Source organism: Seriola dumerili, unplaced genomic scaffold (assembly GCF_002260705.1).
Source record: "Seriola dumerili isolate Sdu_G_001 unplaced genomic scaffold, Sdu_1.0 BDQW01000122.1, whole genome shotgun sequence".
NCBI lineage: Eukaryota > Metazoa > Chordata > Actinopteri > Carangiformes > Carangidae > Seriola > Seriola dumerili.
In genome coordinates this window covers 751919-773018 of record NW_019174377.1, presented here as the reverse complement: position 1 = coordinate 773018, position 21100 = coordinate 751919, and the positions used below count along the sequence as shown (strand labels likewise).

The following is a 21100-nucleotide window of genomic DNA, read 5'->3' as shown; positions in this document are numbered from 1 at the left end:
TTATGGATCCAAAATGAGATTAATTACCTCATTATCTCCCATTTAACAAGAAGACAACTATGTTTTGTATTTCAAGTTAACCTCAACAGCCAGCTATTTGAAAGTAAATATAATTAACACCATGACATGTCAGCATAAACATAAACCAGATGTTTAGAGTTGTTTTACCAAGAATCTAAAAGATATGTGCTTTCATGGGGGAGTCTGTTAATGAAGCAGGTTCTTTCCAGTTTTATCTCCTCCATTTTCCCTCTTTGCATCTATTCCCTGATGAAACTCCCACAAGCAAAACATCCTTTTCAAATTTTTGATCGCTGATTACATCAACACATATTATTAGCTAAGGAGCCAGAGAGCTACAAAACAGATGGATCTAAGACGGTACCATTCAGGGTTACTTGTCTTGTGTAGTTACCGGCAGCGAGGGGACGTCTGTGTCCACCAGGTCGTCTGTCTCCACCATGTGCTCCGACTCTGGGGACGAGGACTCGGCGGGGATCACGACCACGGGGCTGATGTGCTCTGACAGAGCTGACGCACGTAGGAAGTTAGGAGGGTTCTGCAAGGATCAGAAAGCACACATTTAAGCAGTGTATTATTACTTCTGCCAAGGAGGTTATGTTTTCACCAATGTCTGTTTATCTGTCATGGGAATTACGTAAAAAGTATTGAACCGATTTGCACCGAACTTGGTGGAGGGATCGGGCACGGCCCAGGGAAGAACCCATTAAATGTTGGAGCAGATCCAGATCATTTACTATGAATTTATTTTTTTCTGAAGTCTAGTGTTTGTTGTTTGACACTGGCTTTGGCCTTTAAATGTTTTACTGTTCACATGTCTGAGGCTTTCGCAGATTTTTGCAGCTAAAATTTCTTTTTTTAAAAAGTCTTAAGATCAGTCTGAACAACAAAAAGCTTCTAAAAATTACTTAATAAATTAAATGAATATTACATGAATATCTGGTGCCTTCGTTCTACATGGGTTACAATACTCAATTCACCTGCAGCTTTGTGAAGGCCAAAAGTACATAAGCTGAGAGGTTGGTATGAAAAGAAAGACAAAATAAGATATTATAAGATGTGAATGGTGACAGAGACTAAAGGTCATCTGAGCTTCAATCAAGAATTGTTTTACAGTGTATAAACAACTAGTATACAAAGTAAAACTATCAAAGGGCAAAGAGGTCTTGTTTGGGAAATTAATTAGATTGTTAAACGGAAACCTGAAACAACCATCCTGGGTCAACTCGGTGCTTAGGTGTGGTTAAATGTGGAAAATTCTAAGAATCAGTGAGGGCGGTTCTCACCTCAGGCAACTGTGGGATCTGAATCAGCCTCTTGAAATACTGCAAGTTACTGGAGCGATAGAACAGACTCTTTAACCTGAAACAGAGAGAAAGATGGATGAAGATGGACAGAAGAGAAAGAGAAACAGTGAGAGAATCAGAGTGAGAAGGGCAGACGGAGCTAAATGAATTCAACACAGTACTAAGAGCTCCGTCCTCTGGGTCACATTCAGTCAGAGAGTACAGTGAAGCTGTGACCAACTGGTTTTCTGCCTGTGTGTGTGTGTCTGTGTGTGTGTGTGTGTGTGTGTGTGTTTGTGACTGCGAGTGAACTTCATACTTTTTAAACTGTTCCTGGAAGCGATCTCTGTGGCCCTGGAGAGTGTCTGCTGGAAGGCCTGCAAGTGCACACAAAACACAAACACGTCAGTGCTTGGACATGCAAAATGTTCAGATGTATTATGGGATTTGTGCATGAATATATCAAAGCTGGCCAATGAAAGACTTTATATTTCCAAAACATCTGCTTTATTCAGTGGCTCTTTGAAAGGTGTCATGATTTTCTTGTACTTTGAATTTTTTCTCGGGTACTAAAGGAATTCATGAATGGCCCAGACCTGTCATATGAGTCATGTAAAGATAGTAAGCCTTTTTCCACAGGAGCAAAACACTTAATACATAACTTAAAGGCTTCACACTTATATCATTGACAGCTGTACTAATATTTTCTACAGTACATTGCAGTACAATTTAAGCAGGAAAGGCCAAATCTTTGCTGGTTCCAGCTTCTTGAATATGAGGATTTGCTTCTTTTTGTTGAAGTTCTAGCTGCCAGCTAATGTTTAAACTCTTAATCACACCTGTTGATAGGTTAACTTTACTGATGAAAAACTGGAGAGCAGAAAAAGTTGGGCCTGATGCAAGAACATTTCTGTATTCTTAACCTAAATTAATTAATAATGAATTTTGTTTGTACCTATAATAATTTGGTTTGTGTGTAGAAAATTACAGAGAAACTACAGAAACGTGGAGATTGCCACAGATTCCCTGAAGTTGCTCATAGGTGCCACTTAAGAACAAATCTGTTTGTATGACTGGTCCTTGCTTGAAGCCCATTTACTAACTGAATGATTAAAATAGGTGGCATTTCCCTTTAACCTTGAGTCACTCCTGCAACTCACCAAGACCGGAGTTAACAAGGTTTTCCAGTCAGAATAGAAATATTACAAAAAGTGCAGAATTCTTGTGTCCAGACCAAAAACAATGAGCAACCTTTACTACGTACTATTTTTACTGAGCCTGTTTCTGAGCAGTTTGACCAACAGAGAGGAGTGTGTGTGTGTGTGTGTGTGTGTGTGTGTGTGTGTGTGTGTGTGTGTGTGTGTGTGTGTGTGTGTGTGTGTGTGAAACTCACAGGAGTGCAGCTTAAACAGCAGCTTAACGGTGTAGTCATACAGGTGGCTGCAGTCCAGGATGACTTGGATGAGGGGGGCCAGACGACACTGACCCGCTGCCGTCACAGACACTGACCGAGACATGTCTAGAGAGCTGAATACTGGGAAGGGGGATGGGGAGAGAGAGAGAGAGACACACACACACACGCAAGCTCAATAGATGTATTCACAAGATCAATATATACACACACACACACAGCAGGAGCCACCACACATTCACACGTACACACATCAGTGATTATTAATGCAAACACAGAGACACAAGCTCATCAATCATGAATCTTTCATGAATCAATCAAGTTGCGCTGCTGTGCTCTCTACTCATTTCACTGCGTCGGCAACTAAAATTAACTAGTCAAGTATTTGAAAGCAACACACAGCTCACGACTGCTTAAATAAAAAATAAAAAAAAGTGGTTCAAAATGGAGCAGAGAGGAAGCAGCAACCTGAAACACTAACAGGATTGTCTCACTCCCTCTCTGCCTCCATCATTACACCCCTCTTTCATTTCCCCACTGCCCTGCTCACACCGTCCCCAAAGCCAGACCCTGAGAGCCTCTGTGCACTGCAGAGGCGTGGTTTCCTGCACAGCTAGAAAACACACACACACACACACACACACACACACACACACAGAAACATAAGCAAACACAGACACATCAACACACACACAGACACCCTCAAGCTGGGTCTCTTTACCCTTAGATGACGTGATGCTTTTAAAATACACCAGACCAGGGGAGGAAGCTGACAAGACCCTTGAGACTTGGGTGTGATCTAACACAGACTCTAATGTGTGGTGGATTTTCTTTGGGCATAAAGTGGAATATTTGATCACAGAAAGCACCAAACTCAAATATCAAGTCATAAGAGGAAAAGTTTTGTCTTGAACACTAATGCAGAGATACAGTTTTGGCAGATATATCCATTTCTCTACAAAGAGGAGGAGGAGGAGAAGGAGGAGGAGGAGATGATATCATCATCAGGACACAGAACGAAGGGCAATGATAAATAGAAACCAGAATGTAATTTCCCCCTGTTCATTTATGAATGGGAGCGTTCAGCTTTTCCAGCATTTCGTCTGAGCTCCTGGTCACATCCTGGTCGTCTATTTTTAGCCCAGTCCATACTTTAAAGGATATTAACCTAGGATGACTCACCCAGACAACAACAAGGGCTACAGTAAGTACGTAACCACTTACAGACTTGCAGCAGACAGATGAGGCAGAGCTGTGAAGATACTGTCGATATCATCAGTCTACATCTGTCTGAAAGTGTCTATTTCTGTCAGACTGCATCATTTCTGTCTGTCACTGTTTGAACTTGCGTGCATCTGTGTGTGTTTACATCATGGTCTGTCTCAGATAGGCACAGCTGGTAGCACAGAGTAACTTACCACCCAGGAAGAGGTTGAGCTCACACTCCAGGTAGTCAAACATCTCTACTGTCAACTGGAAGCTAGAGGTGGGCGGACAGAGAGAGAGATTACGCTTTTTAGAATGCCTTTAATAAGCGCGTGCGCACGCACACACGCACGCGCTTTATGACATACAGAATTGCTTTCCTGCATTCTCATATTCTCACTGGCTGAGTAATGATCAAATCATGTTCAAGGGGAAAACACCCAGAATAATGCACACCAATCATCTTATTCTCTCTTTTCTCAATTGTTTGCCTTTTTGTGACGTATAGATACTTTTACTTCTTCAATCCTCTGAAAATCTGAAAAGCTGAAGAATCCTCAAAGATCTGCAAAGCCTTTGTGCGATTTAATTTTAACAGACTTGATTTGAAGTTGGCACTTTTCTACGCCTGGTTGTGTGTGTGTCCTCAAAATAAGAAACTCTTAAAACACCCAGGCCATAACCTCTGATGAAAGATCATGGTTGGCACGGTTGTGTTAAAGCAGGTACTTTGTTCTGCATATGTACGAAAAAAGAACAAACGACGGATAAGAAAAGGTCAAACCCACTGACGTCTCGTGTTTTCATTTGATCATCGTAATAAACTGAATTAGATTCGACTAGATGTTTTGTCTCTGCCTTTTGATTTCATGAAAGTATGAAGAACAACCCCTTAGTCTATTAGAATGATTAAAACCCTAAAATGTGTCCATAATTTAAAACATTTAAACTGAGCTGGTTGTTTGTTACAACACCTTTAAGCTGTTCTAAGCTTCATTTGGTTTATTCATGTATGAGTAGAAGCTCATATCACACGTTTGCCCCCACAGTTGAGAATTAACACTGAAACTCATTAACAGGGGGATCCTGCAGGCCCCGGCCGACAGCGGTCCAGCTCAACAACGACGACAATAACAGCATCCGATGCTGCGGCACGCCACACTCACAAGTTGTTCACGTCGTTCTCTCCCGCCTCGTCAAGCTGTCTGTTTGACATCTGCAGGTTTCCGGGGAAACGAGGGTTCTGAAAGAGACGACAACAGGACGAAGCTTTAAACTCAAATCACACACAGTTCAGCTGTCCAGCTAGTCGCTTACTTTGTCTGCCGTTTGGTGCTGAGCAGTTTAAAACGGCAGTGCATCATTTAGAGTTTCACTTTTTGCCGAAACTGAACCATGAGATTGATGAGAGCGAAGTGAAACAGAAACGCTGCAACCCCAAAAACCAAAACGGAATTGGGTGATGATCATCTGTGTTCGACTGAGATGTGATCTGATGTTAATACAAAAACACTGATTGGAGCAGCTTTAAGTGAAGGATCTGAATGTTTGTTCCACCACCAGATGTTTGGTTTTTGAGATGAAACATTTTGAATCCCTCAGGTTAATGCATTGTTTGGACCTTGCCTGCTCTCAAACTTTGTTCCCTGTTGACTACCGTACATTCTCACTTGTTAAATCCAATCAAAACAAAACCCTGGCTCTGCATCAAACCGACTTCTGACTCGCTGCCAGTTATGCTGGATTTACATAAAGCTGGAGCACTGAAGGTTAACTTGCCAATTACACTTTTGAAGGAATGCCATTTATTCGAATGAGGACACCAGAGACACAAAAAAAAAAAAAAATAGACAATGCAGTTTTCTCTGTGGAATATTTTACACATAAACTGAGTTTGTTTAGGAAATAATGCAGATGGAGATTATTTTTCAAGTAATTCTTGGTAGTTTGCCAGCTCTTTGCAGGTTAAAAGTTAATATGAGACTGTTTACAGGAGCTGATTGTTGATTTATTGACCTTTATCGAGTGCGTGACGAGAGAATCTGTATTATGTGAGCTCTGGAGTTATTTTAGATAATGCGTGAAGCTTACTGATCAATGCATACGTATACATCACAATAACTGTAGCCCAGTAGAGAAGTGAAATAAAACTACATCAGATGGTTTATAAGCCAGTGTCATATTACACCTTTGATTCACGAGTTGAGTCTTGCCAAACTGCCCCCTCACCCCCGCCCCCTTCCGCAGAGCAACAACTAACCACATCTGCCTGTGATAGCATCAACACTGACTTTTGGTCCCTGCACCAGTCTGCTCAGCTGTCTCATAAAAAGGCAACATTACAGATTCTTAAGAGGCCATTAGTGTAAAAGCCAGAATTTTCTATGAAGTCGCCCCCCCCCCGCAGAGACATGCTGGCACTAAAAGGAGAGTCTGAGACTAAGATAATGAGTGATGAGGGAGACTGGCACTGGGTTTTTATAGGCCAGGCCAACTCACTTTGATGTGAAACTCCATTTTGGTGATGAGCAGTTTGAGGTAGATGCTGCACAGCTTCCCATAGCCTTCGCTCAGGTGACCCTGGGGAAGAGAGAAGACGGGGAACAAAGAGACATTAAGAGAGAGGAGGAGAGACATGATCAAAGGTAGAACATTCACTCTCCTTTTCTTGGAAGACTTGAAGGGTTCGCTGGTTAAAGAGCGACAGGGGAAGCAAATCATTTGGTATTTTGAGGAAATTCGTTGTGGCACTTTGGCTGAAAACAGCATACAATAAAAATTTTCATACTGTGGGGCTAAACTACACCACAGCAGCCAAGATACTCTCTCTTCTTACTGCACCGCCCACAGAGACTTTACTGCAAAAACACTGGTGGAGTATGGAGCAGATACAGTCCACCTCGGTCCGTGTGAACATGCCCCTGTTCTGAGAGGACGGGCAAAGTTGAACAGCCTCAACTATTTGGCCAATTGCTTCTCACTTCCTTTTTCCTCGAGCTTGGGTGTGCTGGGGTGGTGATGACTCAACAGGAAAGAGAGGCCACAACCTCCGTCACAGGGACCAAACTTCCTGTATCTTCCTGTGACATCAGCAAAAGCTGATGACTTAAAGGGACTACAACAAAGAAAATCTAGGCCTCCACCCAAGTCAGTGTTACTAAAGACATAACTAAGGGGTGACTGTTCAGATTTCGCGACTTGCTGGAGTGCAGTCCATACAAGTTTACACAGCAAACCTGTGAATCAATACTGCGACGAGACTTGTTCTCACTTAGATCATGGCGAACGTTGTCACCAATAAGACTTTTCATCTTTACACAATGCATTTCTGCAATAATGTTTTTCTCTTCTGGCACCTTGAAAAAGCTAAATAGGTGAGAGCAGAGAGTTCACCTCGTTGTCTGTCACTGGCCATTATGTCTGTCACTCCACTCTGACAGCAGCAGGCTATCATGTTGTGATGGCCATGACATAGAGGACAGTTGGAGGCTGCACTCTAATGCTTCTCAACAAAATACAAGCTTCTTTAATGCAAAAGTCTACAGATTTTTTTTTTTTTTTTTTTTTTTTTTTTTAAATGGCAAATGAACAAATGCACTTCTGGCCGCACTCCAATCCTGACGTCAGAAAAGCCCACTCAGACAGGCCTAGGGAGAAGAGGTTAACAAAATAGTCCCCCTCCTCTTTCGTAATATGAGTTGTGGTTCCTGATGGCAAATTACAGGAGCTGCTTCTATGTAGCTCTAATTTAATTATTAACCCAGTTTCAAACTACTTTAATATCTCTTTCTGAATGTTGATTCAGCTTATAATAAAAAAAATAAAAATAAAAATACACGTGGCTTACTATAAATCAGTTTAACTTGAAATCACTCACCAGTACAGGTAATATTAGAATCACCCCACTTGATTAAATGTTTCATGTTTCAGTCTGTTATTCAACTGCTTTTTGTTTTTTGTTTTTTTAAATCAAGATATAGAGTCACCAGTAGAGATGGCACAAGGTCATATTCCTCATTCTCATATCACCGCACGCTGTGATGTGACTATATTCATATAATAATCTCTGTGTCCTTACCCACATCCTGCTCATATCAGTTAAATCAGCCTTGTTCCTCATGGAGTCCTTTATCACCTGGAGGGACGACAGCAGAAACAGAGGGAAGAGAAAGGAGACCAAGCAGGGGAAAAGAAATCAGTACAACACAAAGATCTGATTAAGTATAATTAACTAGAAGTGTGGCAGAGTTGCGTGGATGACTGTGCAGACGCATCGTACTAAACAGAGACAAGCTACAGTCGAAACAGATAAGAAGCCAGGGTCTGTTTTGTGACGCGCGAGTGGAAACGGTTATGCCGTCATTACTTACGTTCGGATGTCCGTCTCGCAGCAGCTTGTGGAAGACGTGGCAGAACTTCCAGCAGAGCACCGCATTGCTGGAGAGAGGGAGCCGGTTGACCGCTGCCCAGAAAGTGTGGGCGCCTTTCTCATGATGGGTCCCCAAGATGCAGGGTGACAAGGGCAGTCAAGGATCACAGGGTTAACGTGCATGTCTGGACGTCTATTCTTATGCCGCTCTTCATGAAACGTTGACTGCTCATAAAATGTTTTTGGTTATTCAAAGTAAAGACAAAAACACAAATAAGCAGCTGATTATGTGCAGGAGTCTAAGTAAGTAAAAAAAAAAAAAAAAAGGTACACCAAAAATATGGTTAAACTACAGCTTGTTTGTAGTGCAGATGTTAATTTTAAATTTCATGTTTTTTAATAAGCAAAAGATAAATACATAAATAATTCCACAGACCTCTTTTTTGTTAAAAAACTAAAATAGTGAAGCCAGTATATAGTGGATTAACGTTTCCCTCTCCTTGGGATTTGAGACTACTGCTCTGTGCTTTTGAGAGTGTTTGATGAAACACAAATGGGAGAAAACTCTGCAGCCTCCAAACAGCGCTCTTCTCTGTCTGTTCCACACATGACTAAATTAGCTCTGCGGCAGGGCCACGTGTAGATGATGGGGTTACACTCGGTTTGTTGTTTTGATCTTGCACGAACATAACCCTCCAGCCACAGAGGAGAGCTTCTACACACAGACACACACACACAGACAATATGAGGATATTCCTGGCATGCTTCTCTTTGACAGCGACCTCCTGTGTGTTGATGGCCTTATTGATGCTGACAGCCTGTGAAGAGCAGGAAAGGAAGGGCAGAGGAGAGAAACAGAGAACACAGATCAGCCCATAGCTTTTTTTTCTCACTGCTTACAGAAAAAAAACATTAAAAAAAAAAAACCTTCAAGTGTCAAGTGTTCCATTTAAAACCTGACACCCTCCCACCTTTTCAGAAAGTTGCTTTCTCCTTTTATAACCACCTGGGGAACAGGAAGCAGCAAAGTTTTCTAATAAAGGGTGACTGACCCATTTTCTTCAGAGTTGGTATTCAAGGCAGCAGCTGAGAGGCCCGAGCTCCTCTCTGCTTTTTAGGAGCTCGGCATCCTCAGAGGCAAACAGCTGTCTCAGCAAACGACACATGCTATCACATGGACATGTCTCACCTGCACAATTAACTCATCACTTCAAATGAGACGGAGGCAGGGGAGGAAAAGACATGTAACGTTCGTGTTAGTGGGCAAGGTATCAAGGTATAGAGCATGTGCTCTCTCTCCTCTAACGCTCACGTGGAGAAAACAGCTTATTTCCCGGCTGAATCATAGGAACTGTAATTGCAAAATGTACGGTAGTATACAGAACGAGGGCACTTGCTCGCGTGTGGATTACCAGTGGAGTATCTGTCTGTGCTGTGAAAACTACTGAGGAATTTTAGCCAGGCTAAAAACAAACCGCCTCCGACTTCAACTCAAATATCAAGTATGAAGTATATCATCGAACGCATATTACAGAGACACTACAGAGCTGTCATGGCTTTTTGATTACACACAGCTGACAGCTAACGTGACAGTCAGGGAGCTGTTGTGGTGGTAGTGTTCGACATTAACAGGCTGAAATGTAACCACCGGTAGTTTTAATGGAAGTATGGAAATATTAGCTGCTAGAGTTGGCAGCATCGGCAGCGACTTCAGTAAGCTTTCAGTAAGCAATGCTGACAGTTGTTGTACAACCCAGTCTTATCTTTTTTTTTTTTTTTTTTTTTGGTGAAGTTCATTACACAGAGAGAAAATGCTATCTCAAGGAGAACGGTTTGGTATATCGTGGGATGGGAGTCTATGGGGATTGACTCGCTTTTGGAGCCAGCCTCCAGCGGCCAGTCGAAGAAGCGCAGTTTTTTTGGTACTTCCGTGTTGGCTTCATTTTTCAGACTCTGAGGTCGCCGATGGGCCCAACCGATGCTGACTCAAGCAACATCGCTTGAGGCAAATTTATCAAACCAAACGCAGCCCCTTCTAGAGCCACGACAGACGTTACATTTTCTTTTCTCACATATTCATTAGCCTACTTCTCCAGACCTGTGAACAGACTTTAACGTGTAAAATCAGTGAAGACCTTGTACTTGTTCCTGCTGTGATGCTTTTTCTTTAATTCCCATCAAGGTTATGCAGCCAAACAGGAAAGTGCTAGGATGAAAAAAATATGAAAAGGAGCCCGAAATATGTTCCTGCTATAAGTTCCAAGCCTGCATTGTTTGAGAGTTTAAGCCGTTTCAGATGGTTTTCAAAACAAGGTGTTCTGGAGCAGCATCTGGCTGACGTATCACATCACACGAGAGGAAAATCAGAACAAGATTATCATTCTTCTCAACCCATCAACTCTGAACCCGGGCCTGAAAAGCCAAGGTTGAAAAAAAAAAAAAAAAAAAAAAAAAAAAAAAAGCAAAGCTAAAGTCAAAACATGCATTTTGTCACTGTCGTTTGCATGGTGTCATGAACTGTGACTACGGTGGCCGGGGTCAGACGAGGACGGGAGGCCTGTTTCATAATCTCACTTCCCACAGATGTCCTGAGTCTGCTCCTCCTCTTCCAGTATGTGAGCTGTCAGGACTGGAAGTTCACCATGAGGAATCATTGGAGGAGGAGGAGGAGTGGGCCACGAGGAGGAGGGCTGGAGAAGGAAGTAGGCAGGATAGAAGGAGAGAAGCGAGGAGGAACAGTTTGGGAGCACTTGTCGATATCAGTGTCACTAGGACGAGACAAAACCAATGCAGTCTCCTAAAATGATTAGTAAAAACAACATCTGCAGCCTTCTGTATCTTTACAGCAAATAAAACAAATATGCTACCAAGTGCCACAGACTGTTTTGAATCTACAATGTCTGTAGAATATCTTATGAATAACTATAATCCCTTCAAACAGACAGCTCAAAACAAAGGTGGGATAAGAGAAAAACAATCTGGTTCAAAATTCAGATCATGTCTTCTCTAAACAACACTAGACAACAGACTGCATCCTCCACACACCAGCACTGTGCGATCTGCGTGACATTTCCTCACCAGTTCGAGCAAGTCATCAGACACGAGTTTTGTCTTTACAAAAATCTAATTTAGGGGTGAAATTCAGATTAAGTCACAAGAGCAATTCACTAAAGTTCAGGCAGTGTGAGGACAGGAGAAGGAAGTGCAGGAGGAATGCAGCGCTGGCTGCTGTTTCAACATCCCCGAGTCTAAATTCCACATCGTCCACCCATCTGTGTTCAAATATGTAATCCTGCCAGTGATGAGGAGGTACCACAGCGTGTTGTAATGACGATGGCTGACAGTGCCTCCACGCCTGTCATTAAACATGCACGAGGTTGACTAAACATGAGCACCGGAGCTACAAGTACAAACACCTGTCCTGTTGCATCAGCAGCACAACCTGAGCCAAGACTCTGGCTGTGTGTGTGTGTGTGTATGTGTGTGTGTGTGTGTGTGTGTTAGTACTGTAAAGGTCAACACACAGCGGGGCTTACACTGTCCAGTCCAGGCTCTGCAGAGGAGAACTGAAATAAGTCAAACCTACACTCTCTGATCGAGACCACAATGGAAAGGTCACAGGGTTAAATTTGAGCAGCTGCTTTGTAAGAGGTTACACTTCCTGTTTACAAATAAACTTGGCTCGGGCTTGTCAATAGAAATCACAAACAAGTGGATTGTTTATTGGCACAGTTCTGATAAAATGTCAACAATACAGGAGCAAAATTCCTGTTGGGCCTCAGTTTTGAATTGATTGGCAAAACACAGTTCACTTACATAGCTTAATAGTGGACAAATCAATATCATCAATAAGCTAATGCTGTCAGGATTGTATTCCTGATTGCCTGTATGTACAATAAACAGAAGTTCATTTCACTTTATTCCAGATGACTGGTGAACAGCTGTGGTAAAAGAGATGGCCACTTTGCTTTGTGTATTGATTGATAAATGCATTTGCATTTGTTTTACATAATGCACCTTCAAGGCGTTGGACACTGTCATTAACCCGCGTGTATTTCAACCTTCTTCTTCGTGTCATATTTTGTGTTTTTAGATCGTGATTATCAGTATGAATGGACTGCTTTTGTTTGCTCAAACCGCAGCCTTGAATGAAAAATGAAATATTTTGAATTAAACTTAACTGAATTTATGGCTTAACTCAAGGTCTCCGAGATGTGGTTAAAAAGCTCAGAAAAAAGTCAGAAAGCAGAACTTGAGTTAGAGTTATTTTGTTATACCAGTGCAGTAGTCAAAATTTAACAGTGTTTTGATCTTGGTTTATTTGGCTATGTCAAGCATTCCCAGAATGAAAAACTAAAGATGCACATTTGAGAATGGACTGCTCTACAATGTGATGGTGTAGATGACTACATTTAGCATGATGCACTTATTTACATTTAATTGGCTTTGTTCACACCTCTCAAAATCAACCATTCATATCATGAGTCTAAATGCAGTGCTCAAAATGTGTGTGTGAATGCAATCTATGCAACATACGAGTTCAATTTCCACTTCTAGCATGTAAAGCTAGTCAGTACAAGGGATGTGCTTTTTAACTAAATAAATACTTGTCCCCCGAGCACTGAGAGTTTATCAGAACGGTTGTGTTCCCAAACCAAATTCAGTAAACATTTTGTTTACACTCTGGCCACATCTGTGTTGCATTAGCAAAGAGGGAAGTGACTTTTGTGTCATTTCCTGTCACAGCCCTAGTTGTTAATTTGCCAAAACCACAAATGATGACACTGTCTTATGTTGTCATCAGTACAAAGGTCACTGGAGTTTAAAAAAACAACAACTAGCCTTAAACTGATAGGTTGGTGTAAGACGTTAATATCTCATCTAGAGCGCATGAAGATCAATTTCCTCACTTTGAGTTTTTCAGGGTTGTGCGGAATCATTTTACCTCCCCTTTTTCTCTCTGTCACTCACAAAAATGAAGGGATGATTGAGAAAGTCCCAGTGCAACCGGTTCCCACATGAGGATGACCCAATTAGCCCACAGTGAGACTTTGTACTTTGTGTTTGGGTTGAATGAGAATGCCAGCTGCCTAGGACTCCTGGCAATGGCTTGAGGCGGCTTGCTGGCATCAATACATCAATGGCCTGTTAGCTCCTCGTGGTGTGGCCACGCACACCAGCTGACAAAGTGAAACCATGAGAAATTAAATCAGAGGTAAGAAGTGAGTGATTATAAGGATAAAGAGAAAAAATAAGACCAGAGGGACTCCTCCTTAGATTTCATAATGTGGACAGAAACATACGTCACCGTGTCCACAGGGGGCTAACCTCAACTCCCATCGTCTGCGCTTTCTCCCTCATGCTTTCCTTTCACCCTTAACTCATTTTAAACACTATACCCAGCCATCATAATGAGAATTCAATCAATTACATCCCTGCTGAATACAAAACTCCTTTTTGCATCTTGTTATCTAAAGAAACATCTTTTTTTTCCCCTACAGCTTTGCTTTCAAACAAAGTGTTATTGATACAGTGTTGAAAGCATGTTAAGTTGGGCCTGGCAAGCCCCAATCGGCTGTTCTGTAGAAAGCTGGGCATTGATATGCTGATCGTAGCCTGGCTGTGTCCACTGAAGGGCCAGTGCAGAGCGCAGAGAGAGAGAGAGAGAGAGGAAGCATCTTCTGCTTGCTAAATGAAACAGCCTTTTCTCGACACTTCCTCATCCTCCGCCTCCATTCTCAGTGACTCCTCTGACCGTTTTTTGCGAAAGCATGTTATTAATGCACGCTTTGGCAATTTGATTTCCATGTTAGACCTAGAGATATGTCATCACATCATTGTCACTTTGTGTTGGTAGGAGAGAAAAGACAGCACTCTTGGATATTTCTGTCTCTGCTGTGGCACATTTTAAATCATCATTAATGATGAGACAAACCCGCAGCCAGTAGTGTTCAATCATGACAAAATGACTGTGGAAAGCCACGCCAGAGCCAAATGAAAGGGGGCAGAGTAAATTCGGAAACACTTGTTCTCCCTGGATTTAAATTCTCATGGTTGTAGAGGCGGAGGAGGTATCCTTATGTGACCCTGACGATTTATTATGGGAGTGGAGTGATTAATCTTAGTTTCAGTACTATGATTATCTGACCCTCGTCATTTAGGTCTAGGAGGAGGAGGAGGAGGGCACATGATAAACTGAGCCTTCCTTTTACCATCACACATTTATCAAATCATCATTTCTTCCTGGCTCTTGTTTTAATCTTCTTATTGAAAAAGAAAGACATCGTTGGTCTCAATAGCTTCATCAGGGTGACGGGTGTTATGGGAATATGACATTATGTCGCAGAATAGATGGAGTTCAATAATATACGTATTTAACGTACAGGCTGAAGGTTTTCCCCCTGTTTGTACTTGTGGAGAGCTGACATGATTAGTCCATTAATCCATTAATTAGCTAATTGAAAGGAAATTAAAGAGGAATTATTTTGGTAATAAATTATTCATTTCAAACAAAAACATTCTCTGGTTTCAGCTTCCCAGATGTGAGTATATGCTGCTTTTCTCTGATTTAGAGCCTGGCATGTGTATCCAATGCCCCACATTATATCATTATAAAGCAATATTCAATATTTGCTGTTTTGTCCTTCTTGCACCTAAGGCCAGGACACTGGATGTGACGTGTGTGCGTGACGGCTGCGGAATGCCTTGGTTTTCATTTTGGCGCAAACGTCAACCAAGACGTTCCACAGCTGTGACACACACGCGACGCTTCCAGCGTGTTCCTGGCATTAGGATTGTGAACTGCACAGTTAATGGTACTTCAAAGTCGTATCTGACTCCATCTGTCAATAAATAATCTCATTTCCAAAACATACTTTGCCTCAAGATTTTAGTATAAATGAATGTTGGTTCAGATGCCACATAATGGAGATGGGTGGCTACACTGCTGCTGCTGAGACTTGTCCGGCTACTGTGCTGTACAGTCGGAAAGTGAACAGCAAGAGGACAGAGGGAGGATTGAAAACAGGAAACATGGCTGTTTGTGAATCCATTGGCACTGTAATGCTGAGGTGCAGTAGTGGAGGCCTGGTCATTGTGGCTGACCCACTGGGGGTGGAGGTAGTGGTGGGGGTGGTGTTAGTGGGGGGGGTGGGGGGGGGCGGTACAGGCGCTCAGTCAGGTTTCCTGTCTTGGCACACCCTGCACTGGCCATTTCCTGCTTGCCTGCTGAAAAATGCCCAGCACCACCGCCGCACCCCCCTCAGCTAAAATCCTTGCTCAGTGAACCCAGACAGGCAGCGGCTGAGACAGTCAGTCAGGCCGAACATTTCATTCTTGCTACAGCTCTCACATTTCCTGCCAGATGCTTCCAGGTGTCTTTCAAGGAAAAACTGTGGTTTATAAAAACTTTTTTTTCACAGCTCTGTCTAGCATTTATTTAAAAAAAAAAAAAAAAAAAAACTTTGCCAGAGTAACTGCTGAGATGTTGGAACAATGTGACATTGCTTAAAATATGGGCCAACAAACATGACAGTCAGATAATAATACCTGTAAACAAGCCATGCAATGAAAATGCTCTGACACTGATGAGAGCAGTGAGCGCTGCAGGGCACAGAACCAAAACGATGGGCTGAAAGAGGCTAAAAGACTCCATAGAGCTGGATGGAAATGCTGAGACAGTCAGGTGACAATTTCCTGCGGTTTGTCACTGCGGGCAACCACTTTCACATGCACATAGATCCATTTGTTCGTATAAAACGTTAGATTGTAACAGCTTTAATGTCTTTTAAAGTTTAGCTCAAGGTTTGTTTACACTTGTGAGCTACACAGGCACAAAAGCATCATCAGTTGAGTAACTGACCAGCTGGGGCTTTATTTTCAGTGTTCCTTGTATACTTTTATGATATTTGGCTAAAGGAACGCTTCACAAACTAAAAATACATTTGCTTGACAACCGTACAACTCCCCTAATGGTTCAATATGCAAGAATGAAAATAAACATTTGAAACCGAAAGCTAGCCTAACCACGGTGCATTTCACACAAACACACACCCTCCCTCACCACATGTTACACCAGCATGAAAGGCCATTTTTTGCAAATGCTTTCAAGAATCAGATAATAAATGGAAAAGCATTTTGGGCCCAAACATTTTTCCAAAAGTAACTCCACCCAATTCAAAAGGTCGCTCCTCTGAACAGAGCCCTCTGTGTTGCTTGTTTAAGGACCTTTTTACGTGTTGCATCTGACATGAACATCCGCTCCCATACAACAGTCACTCCACACCTCTTGAGAAAGAGGCTGGCTGGCACTGAGGAGAGGAAGGTAGTGGAAAAGATGGCCTTTTTTAGAATAGCTATTTTTCCTGTGTATTTGAATGCACACACAGGGAAAGACCCAGCTGTGAGAAGGGAAAATTACAAACTCACAGACATGACGTTATGGAGGCTTCACTGGAGGGAACTGAGGCAGTCTGGATACTGATCTGCACCATTATCAACACAGTGAATAGAATCTGCATCGCAATTAACAATTCTGTTCATATGCGATGGTGAAACCACGCTTCAGTGTTGCCTCAGCATCTATCAACCTAATCATGATCAACAACATCAAAGCTGATGGGCTCACATGATTTGCTGGACAAGTACAAGCCTCTCAGACTGTAAGTGGGAGCTTGTTTTCCACAGAATGCACCGAGCATCTTCTATCCCATTCATAACAGGGCATTTGGTGATGCAGATAAGCCCAATGGGATGACGCCGTCTCTTAAGAGCCCATTAAAAAGCATGAAAACACAGGATATTTGGAGTGTGTGACCTCAGAGCACCAGGCTTCTGTTCCTGAGGGCAGAGGTGGAGGGCAGCAGCTGGTTAAAGACACACACACACACGCACACACACGCACGCACACACACAGATATATGCTGAAGGCCGGGTTCCAGCATAATTAAACTCTCAGATCCTACACCCCTTTGGCAGGTTTATGAGCCTCTCCTAATAAGTTGGCTTTCTGCAGCCTTGTGTGAAGGAGCCTCAGCTCTGAAGCTCAGCTTCCTGCAGGAATGGTGATGTCACAAAGATGCATTATAAAAGAAACATCTGTGCAGCTCAGTGAGGCTCTCCAGCCCACTTGCTCGTTACTCCCCAACACTGAACATGCATGAACATCACAGAATATGCCTGTGTGTGTGGGTGTATTTTCCTGAAGGACTTGATGATGGCTTGTGTGGTGATCTGACACCAATTAATCCACCCCACAACTGTAAAACTGCTGCACCAAACTCACTGTTTATGTCACGGTCCATTTGACTGGCAACTGCAGCTCAATTTGTTACATTTGTTCAAGAAAACTTTTGATGTGTTTCCTTAAAGACTTTCTTTTATTTGGATGCAAAAACAGGTTTCATTCAGGGAGGAGAGAGTTTACTCCTTTGTACATACATGTGCTTTAAAATTTAGGTACAATTTAAGGCATCTGAGATATAACCTCTGCTATGTAACGAGCCATATCTAAAAATAAGACTAGGAGTTCATAAAAATAATTACTTTAGCTATAAAAATGCACTTTTGTTTACAGCTGCGACTATAATGTTTATTTTCAGTATCAATTCATCTGCAGATTATTTTCTTGATTAAAATTGTCATAAATAGTATATTTAAGATTTTCTGATATTTACAAAAAGTCAAATTTTCACTGATGTTTTCACAGTTAGAATGAGCATATAGATGGCAAAAGAGACAACCAAGGCCATAGTGGTCTGAGGTGGATAGCATGTTATCACCACAACCCCATTAGGATTCAGGCTGGTGACCTTTGTTGCATGTCATCAGCTATCATTCCTATCACACCTTCCTGAGGTTTCTTCTTTATCTACACTGTGAACTAACATATAAAACACTAAAATACCCTCCAAATGTGGAATGAAAATATCTGTTACATGTCTACATTACAGATGAAGAAATTATTCCTGACACTTGGACACAGAGTCAGAAATAAATCAGGATTGGCTCTAACTGACTTTTTTAAAGACCTGCACAAACACCTGGTCTCAAAGGGAAACTATTCCCAGTCCCAAACAGAGTAGAAGTCCAAAATCGACACACAAAGCTAATGCAGTAAAATAACATAAAAATATCAGCATCACATCAGTCAGAATGACATTGAATTATCTGATATTGTTGAAAAATTTCAACATCATCATGCATCTGTAATACAAAACGTTCTCTAAATTTTACACTATCAAATTCCCTTTTGGGTCCATGAAGCTCTGCTGTGCTACTGGACTTTGTTTTCATACCGCTGTGCCTCGCTACATGCCGAAAAGCCAAAACATAGTGGCAGAAAAAGAAGGCAGTCAACCACAGAGAACAGCCTTGAGGAGTTCTGTTTCCCGCTGACACCAACAGGTTTGTCTGAAATAATCTGTAAAGTGCAACTGAATGGAGATCCTCTGGAGGAGAATTTCCATCTCTACACCTACGCCATGTCTGCGCCTTCATGCTCCGACTGACTTCATGTGGGCAACTCAGATTTATTTCAGACCACAGAGTGATTTTCCTGTTTCAGTATCAAAAGAAACTGTGTGGATCTTGTGCCTCTTTACACCATCTATGTGTGCTATTTCTTTTATTGCTCCTTGAAGCATTTCCTCCACAAACTCCTCAAGACTATTCCTTTGCTGGGGATCTTTGGAAAAAGGACTCTGGGTGTCCTTTCATGTCACCCACCCTCCCCCACACCTATACAAGGGCTAAAAGTACACCCATCCATCCATGTTGGCAGTGAAAGGCCGGTCTTGTTGCCTTGGCTTATGTGCACCTGCTCCAGTACACTCTGGACACTTAGTCTGCCTGTTAGCCTCTAGCGCATCATTCACAGCACTGTGACTCAAAGGAAAATAAAATCACACAAGAGTCTGTTTGTTCGAATGTGTGATAAAGTCCACATTGTTCAACAGTTTTTACTGACCTGCTTGTGATAATATACCAGCTCACTTAACTTTACCTTCATACCTGGTGTCTCTTTAATATGTGTAATACAGTGATAGTCACACATCCGCACACTGTTGGCCTATGGGTTCGTCTCTCACAGACATCAATACAAACAGTAATTGACATTCATGGCACATTTAAGCTGCTGAACTTTTTCCACTAACCTGCGGCTGGAGACTTAGCCAAGTGAAAAATAGAAAGCTGGGGCCAACAGAGGAGCACATCTCAAACACTTTCATGTCTTGGACCCCAAAATAGACCCCAGTTAAAGCTGCACAACCTCATGTGTTACTGCTCTGTCAATAATAAAGGATGGCCGTGGTTGCAGTTGGTTTATTAGAAATATTGTGCCCACAGAGTCACTGAAGGGAAACTTGAGAGCCGCGAGTCTTTTCCTGATTGTTTCCACTAAATAAAACTGGATTCAAACTGTAGCTGGGACCCAGGGGACCCCCTCTTCAAGGACCCTGTGTCCCAGTTTGCAAACCACTGGAATAAACGCTGGAGAGACTGTCTGCTCAGACCTTCATGGCTACTTCTCCACAACAAAAACCAAACTTCCCACGGCCACATTTAGCTACAATATATCGCCAGACAAACACAAGTCCCTGCATGCACTGAGCATAACTTGCATGTATTCACGCAAACAGCACCGGTGTGCGTGCGTGTGTCTGTTTGAGTGTGTGTGCAACAGGACTTCTTGGACACCGACACCACCCCCACCTCAAAAAAAAAAAAAAAACATGCAGACCCTCGAATGTATCTGTTGCCTTGGGTGATTTTTTTCCTTCTTAAAATAAAGAAAACAAATCGGTTGATGAGCACTTACAATTTTACTGAGATCCATGATCGTCCAAGCAGAAACGGTGAGTGTGGATCCTCGGAGCCGAAGAGGAGATCCGCTGGCTTTATCCTAACGCGGAGTAATTAGTAACGGGAAAGCGATTGAGGCAACAAATGCATTTGGGAGGAGAAGAAGGGGTGGAGGGGGGAGGTGGAGTGGGCCGTTAGCTCAACATGTGTCCCGATTTGGTATTAAAATGCTCCCCTATCCTTCCTTCCTTCCTTCCGCGTCCTTTCTCCTTTCTCTGCGAGCCCTACGTGCTCCCTTATCGGCGAGGACTTCCAGCATCCGACCGCCGAGGAGCCGAAGCTGTCCGGGAGGAAAAACACAAGAAGAGGACTACCGCTGATAATACCTGCTCATTTCACCGCTGCCTCACATTAAAACCACCCCGCTTATGTGTATATGTATCAGCCCACATAGCGGCTAAGACCGAGACAGGAGGATACCTTTATTTTGCAAATAGCCCGCTCTCTTGGTAGACAATAGTAGCATGGAGCCTGCAGAGTGGGACGGCTCAAACCCGGTGGTTTCCAAGCTGGGGTCCGAGGACCGCCAGGGGTCCTGTAAGAGGGGAGGTGAAAGGGGGGTGGGGGGAGATCCAGGAAATAAGAAAACAGCTGAATCTCCACTGATGTTCCATTCATTACGAGTTAGTACAGATAGTGTGAGCTAGTGCTGCAACTTATGATTTTTCATTAGCCTTTCAATTAATGTCATTTTTAAAAAATCTTAATTGATTAATCGCTTAAAATATGATCTTGTCCTGGAGATCCAAGGCGGTGTCTACAAATGTCTTGTTTTGTCCTTACAAAGGAACTGAGAATTGGCAGTTCTTGCGTGGGTAAAAAAAGACATTTAGTTGATAATCAAAATATAAATGTTAGTTAATTTTTGATCAATCAGCTGATCGATTGACTAACTAATCATTCAAACAGTGCAATCATCAAATGATTTTATTTTAATGAAAAGGG

General features: G+C 42.4%; 1 protein-coding gene across 1 annotated transcript in view; it reads right to left on the bottom strand.

Moving 5' to 3' along the window:
• hip1 (huntingtin interacting protein 1) overlaps positions 1-20575 on the bottom strand; it is a 37027-nt gene extending 16452 nt beyond the window's left edge. The window contains exons 1-11 of the mRNA XM_022748442.1: positions 20112-20575; positions 9048-9111; positions 8295-8437; positions 8003-8059; positions 6424-6504; positions 5091-5167; positions 4137-4198; positions 2701-2841; positions 1627-1684; positions 1308-1383; positions 416-559 (exon numbers count right to left, since the gene is read on the bottom strand). Coding sequence (XP_022604163.1) covers positions 416-559; positions 1308-1383; positions 1627-1684; positions 2701-2841; positions 4137-4198; positions 5091-5167; positions 6424-6504; positions 8003-8059; positions 8295-8437; positions 9048-9111; positions 20112-20129 — 921 coding nt within the window. The 5' untranslated portion in view covers positions 20130-20575. The remainder of the gene's footprint in view (positions 1-415; positions 560-1307; positions 1384-1626; positions 1685-2700; positions 2842-4136; positions 4199-5090; positions 5168-6423; positions 6505-8002; positions 8060-8294; positions 8438-9047; positions 9112-20111) is intronic.
• Positions 20576-21100: the final 525 nt, after the last annotated feature.